Raw genomic sequence first — 5,863 nt, forward strand, 5'->3', positions numbered from 1 at the left:
AAGGTTCTCTCTTGTCTATTCCCGGAAGATAAAACCTGCCAGCTTGCCCACACTTGTCTTCCCCCTTTCCATTAACTTGCAGGGACAAGTACAATAAATAATGAAAATAAAATCTTTTGACACAATGTTTACCGAAAGTGTCCTTCCTGCACATGGCTTAAAATATTGTGCATATTAGCATATTGTGCTGGATAATGGATTAACAAACACACATTCAGCGTATTTACAGGCAAGCCATCCACGTATCAGATTTTCTACAGTTCAAAATGGTACAACCTACTAAGTAGAGGATGTCAAGTTCTAAGTCCTGCATAAATAAAGTTTTAGAGACTGCAAAACATACATACTTTCCTTTTTCCCTTTCAAGCATGAAGTGCTGACTGACTGAAGCGAGAAATAAAGAGCTTTGTTTTATTGTGCAACTCAGATATATTGTTGTAGACCTGTCACCAATAATGGCCAGTGATCCAAGAGGGGAAAAATGTTCTGTGAGTCTTAAAATATGGGCAGCATTGGTAGAGAGGACCAAGATGAACCACACTGGTGTATAACTACCAGAGCCTGACCTTAGAGATCAGTCAGACTGAGCAGAAGGAACAGAAATCATGCTTCGCAGCTCATGGCCACATTAACATTTACAAGACATGATACCTCCCACACAGCCACCCGCCCACTCAACCTGTGCTTTGGGCGCTCTTCTCTGTGCTCTTATGACATCCTATATATGCATTATTACATCAGCACTTATCTCCCTGTCTTCTAATTCTTGGTTTAAAGAACTGCCTACCCAGAAGACTCAAGGAAGGACACATATTGGCAAAACTGTAGTTTTCAGTACTCCACTTGGTGCCTCAAACCTAGTGCATGCACAGATAAATGTGTACAAATAAAGTCAATGTAAGATGTGTGCTTACTTTAAAGAATTCACAAGACAGGAGACTGCATGATAAAAAATATGTATCAAAAAAGGAAACATCAAGTTTAATTTAAAAGAAAAACAAACCCAGAAATTGTCTGAGAAAACAACAGAACAAATTAATTCCTGAAAAAAGAGTTCTGCATCTTGGCGATCACATTTATTGAAAGCATTGGAAAAAAAATTAAAATGCCCGTTAGCTTAAGAATTTTTGAGTTATCTGTAAATCAACTTATTTCAGGAGTGGAAGAATCCTTGGTCACTTCTTAATATCAAAATTTACGCAGGTTTCTTTTTTGAATGTCTTCTACATTTAAAGAGGCGATCATACAAAAACTCCTATATTCCAGACACGATAAATTCTTTGTTTCAGCCAACTCTTAATGGAGGGGCAACTAGTACAACACCATCTCCCCGGACAAAAAGCATCGGAATATTCCGTTTTGTTGACTGGAAGAGGAAAACAAAAACAGAACACATTTATAACAAATACATAGTAGCGTTTTTATTTTTTGAGAAATTTGAAAACAAAACAAAAAATAACATAGATTCACCATAACACAACTTGATTTGAAAACCTGACCACTTACTTACCTTTGTAGCACAAAGAACCACTGAATTAACTGTTTACTTGTTTCTTCTGGATGTCAACAATTGGGGCAGAGTGGAGCTATCCACCAAAATCCATTCTCTTCCCCTTCCTGGCACACAGCTACATTACTCATGTTCCCCTGCAACCAGGTGCAGCCATAGGATTGGGTTTTAACAAATTGGAAGAAAACACAAGTGACTGACCCAATAACCTTTTATGAATGCCTCTCTGTGGTCTTCCCCACATGACTAGATGGGACTCAGATAATGAACTCAGGAGATGGCAGGGCCATAAGACAGAGGAAGCCTGGGTCCTTGACTGAGTATGTGGAAGAAAGTGATGAGGCTAAACTCAAACTCCACTCAGGACTGTTATGTGGGTGAGAAATAAAATTCTGCTGTGCTGAGCCATTAGCTGGTGCTTCCAAGTGCCATTGTACTCACACATGCGGAATGAGTACTTTGGGGGCACTAGCCTACAGGTTGAGCCCTGGGAAGTAAGGAAACAGATAAAGAATATCTGAAATCCTCTTATGCCTTGGCAAAATGTGGGGTACAACTGTTACCTGCAATGACTTGGAAAGTAGTCTAAGGGCCTCCTAAACCTAAAGGTTCTAGGGAAGAGGTTGAAAAAGCCCAATGTTAGTTGCTGATGCACCCAGCAGGGCAGTATAAGAGATAAGCCCAGGCAAGACTGAGCTGGTTTTCAAGCAAAGATTACAAGAAATAGGATTCACTGGTTCAAAAAGCCAACTGTCTTTAGATCCCAAACTATAGACAATAAACAAGAACAAAAGCTTTGAGGACCAAGCCCAGTAAACCTTCTCAGTTAAACAAACTCAGCCCTGAGGCAAGGATCAGATTAAGGGTGCTGCCTTCCCACCCGAATATAGGCAAATGGCTTAAGGGTCAACGTTAATTAGAGGGAGAGGAACAGGGGGAAGAAACTAAATTGCGGCATCAGCCCGCCACGTACAGGCAAGAACTTTTACTGGCCCATAGAACTGTCTGGAAGTGAAAAGAACAGACACAGGTGAAGTCCTAAGCTTTCAAGAAATTGCATTCAAAGAAACTAAACCTTGCTAAAAAAGCCCTTGACTATTTGTCTTCCACCATAAGCAAGAACTTGACTGTGAAAACTCTGCAGCCTCCACTTAGGGTTGCCAGATTTAGCGAATAAAAATATAGACTGCTTAATTAAATTTGAATTCCACATAAATAGAAAAGAATTGTCTTGGTATAAACATGTTCCAAATACCACATGGGACACACTTGACCTAAAAGACATTACTTTTACTACCAGGTCAAGAACACCTCTCCAGGGGATTCTGCTCTGTTTACATTCCAAAAAGAGGTTTTTTGTTTTGTTTTGTTTTGTTTTGGGGGGGGGGGAAGGGGGCAATTATCCTGTCCCTGCTCTGCCCAGAGGATGTGGGAGGGGCAATGGTAATTAATTCATTCTTTTTAGGTTCTAGGAATCTATACCACAAGTGAGCACATGTAAATACCTGCCTCTCTCTGCCAGGCAGAAAATATTAGTAAGAGCAGTTGTAGAGAGCAAGATGGAGTCCCTCATGTTGCGCGGGGGCCCGCGTCAAACAATGACAGGAGGAGCTAAGTGGACTGCAGCTACACGATATTACTGACACCAGTACCAGCTGATGATACCCCAGAACTGACAGCAAGCAGAAGCAGAGGAGGTCTACAGGGGCCCAAGACTGATTAAATCCCTTCAAAACGGGAGGAATTTTGCAGCAAACTGTCAAGACGCCTCAGACAAGGGCCTGTCCCTCCATCTGACCATTTTAAAAGGGCAGCTGCTGCCAGAGGCTCTCTGCCCAACTGATGTCCACACAGAACTGAGAGCCTTCACTGAACATCAGAAGCAGCAAGTGCCAAGAGCTGACCTGGACTGGACGAGCTCTTATCTCCACTGCGCCTCCACAGACTTACTTGGCATTTGGTTTGTTAACTTCCGGCCCTCTGTGTTATCTTGTTTGTTGTGTGGCCTATCTTGTGCTCTGCTTTGTGTACTGTGTAAGAGGCCAAGTTAATCACGGGGTGAAATGTCATTGAGTTTGGAATCCCGAAATTACGTTAGCCTTGCTTCGTGACTGAGTAAAGCTGACATCGTGGAGAGACACAACTCTTGTGTCTTCAGTGTACACGTTCATAGCGTGCTCACGATGGCTGTGTTTTCATAACTTTTTTTAAAATGGGAAAACCATGTTTTACGAGCTTCTTGGGTACTGGAACTAACATAAAAGGAGAATCCCTCACTAAATTTCTGTATTTACTAGTATGCTAAACTCAAGTACACTTATCTATCACTGAAAAAGTAATCTAACTCTTCCCTGTAACACTCTCTCAGGGCGATGGCTCCAATCGTGCATAAAGAATCACCTCTTTACCAGCTCCTAAGACAGTTTCCTAGGCTCCAAGCCCAGAGTCTCATTTAGGAGGTCAGGGTGTGGCCCATAAGTTTGCATTTCAAACACAGCGGAGGGTAATGCCCCTGCTCTGGCTTTAAGGAGCATACTCTGAGAATCACTCTCCGAGAAACAAGCGTCCTATGACTGCTGTTATGAAGCAGTTAATTCCTTCTGGTTTCCTTCCACTTGCAAAAGGTACGCTTAGTTCAAGGGCAGCAAGTTTAGTGAAAGAGTCCGTCTTCATCAAAATAATTGATATATTTTACTTAAATTTCTTACTCAGTGGTCGTATTTCTGAACTAAAAAGTTCCTTCCCTTCCTGTGGAATCCACTTCATCTGTAATGATTCTCCATTAATTCAATGATAGTTTTCTGGAGATTCAGTGAACAGAAATGAACATGGCAGCATTTTCCAAGGCAAGTAGCTTCTACGATTGCCCTTAATGATCCTCATGCTTCCTGGTGTTCACACCCTTGTGAAATCCCCTCCTTTTGAGTGTGGGTGAGACTTATGCCTTGCTTCTAACCAACAGAATACTGCAAAGGTAATGGGATGTCACTCTCATGATTAGGTTCCATAAAAAAGCTGACTTCTGTCTTGCTAGCCAACTCTCTCGCTAGGTTTGATGAAGCAAGCTGCCAAGTAGTGAAGACCCAATGGCAAAAACGGAGGCTTTCAGTCCAACAACCCTCAAGAAAATGAATCTTGCCAACAACAATGTGAGTGAGATTGGAAGCAGATTCTTCCGCAGCTGAGCCTTTAGATGAGACTCCAGCCCTTGCGTAGCCTCATCAAAGACCCTGAAGCAGAAGACCCAGCTATGCTGTGTCTGGACCCTGACCTATAGAAATGGTGAGGTAATAAATGTATGTGCTTTTAAGCTTTTAAGTTTTGGGGTAATCTGTTATGTAGCAGTATGCATTCTTAAGACAAAAAGTACTATGCTTATTTAAGTTTGGGAAATACTGCATACTATATACTTTTTTGGAGATAGTACTGCCAATTAGCTTTAACCTAGGCCTATTTTACTGAGCTGTTAGAATTATAAATGATGTATATAAAATGGATGGCACAGCGCTTAACATACAGCAAGCATTCAGTAAAGGTTAACTCTCCAACCCCTCCCATTTCCACTTGTTTACTGTTAGAGTAAGTTTACCTTATGACAGAATACTTGTCCATATCTAGCGTTATCTCTCTGAAGCTATTTTGCCTAACTGCTCACATTCAAGGCACCCACAATTTTTCTGTATAGTGGGCACTTTCTAAATTAGATTTTAAAGCACACCATAGCAGGGACAGAGCATGGTCTGCCAGATCCTAGAGATTTACAGTACAGGCAGTCTACCCATGTTAACTCAGCTACTCCTGAGCTCTCCAAAAGAACTAGTGCCATACTGCTAACTTGAAGATATCACTGTCCATCAATTCCATCGTCAAATACTTTGAGCCCCAGGCCCTAATACAAAGAAATGAACCCAACAGGCTTTGAAGGCAATTAGGCTGGTATTGGAAAACCTTACCGTATCTCTTTCTAGCTGAACCTGGGTTTCCTAGGCTAGAAAGTGGGAATAACACTGCTGGCCTCACTGTTACCGGATTAAATGTTAATAAAATCTGTAAATCTTTGGCTCACAGCAATTATTCAACATGTCTTAGTTTCCTTTCCCCCATTTCTCTGTTCTCTTCCTGGATATTTTCCCTCTACTTTTATCTCTTTTTTGTTCTTATACTTATTATTATTTTTTTTTAATAATTCTTTTTTTTTTTAATTTTATTTTTTTATAAACATATATTTTTATCCCCAGGGGTACAGGTCTGTGAATCGCCAGGTTTACACACTTCACAGCACTCACCATAGCACATACCCTCCCCAATGTCCATAATCCCACCCCCCAACCCCCCTCCCCCCATTAACCCTCA

At 41.3% G+C, this 5,863-nt stretch overlaps 1 protein-coding gene across 1 annotated transcript in view; it reads right to left on the reverse strand.

Moving 5' to 3' along the window:
* Positions 1-1,054: 1,054 nt before the first annotated feature.
* The window catches only part of LOC111144211 (LSM3 homolog, U6 small nuclear RNA and mRNA degradation associated), a 14,666-nt gene continuing 9,857 nt past the window's right edge, over positions 1,055-5,863 (reverse strand). The window contains exon 4 of the mRNA XM_022498422.1: positions 1,055-1,366. Coding sequence (XP_022354130.1) covers positions 1,286-1,366 — 81 coding nt within the window. The 3' untranslated portion in view covers positions 1,055-1,285. The remainder of the gene's footprint in view (positions 1,367-5,863) is intronic.

This window comes from Enhydra lutris, unplaced genomic scaffold (assembly GCF_002288905.1).
Source record: "Enhydra lutris kenyoni isolate GAN:26980312 unplaced genomic scaffold, ASM228890v2 scaffoldscaffold10, whole genome shotgun sequence".
Lineage (NCBI taxonomy): Eukaryota > Metazoa > Chordata > Mammalia > Carnivora > Mustelidae > Enhydra > Enhydra lutris.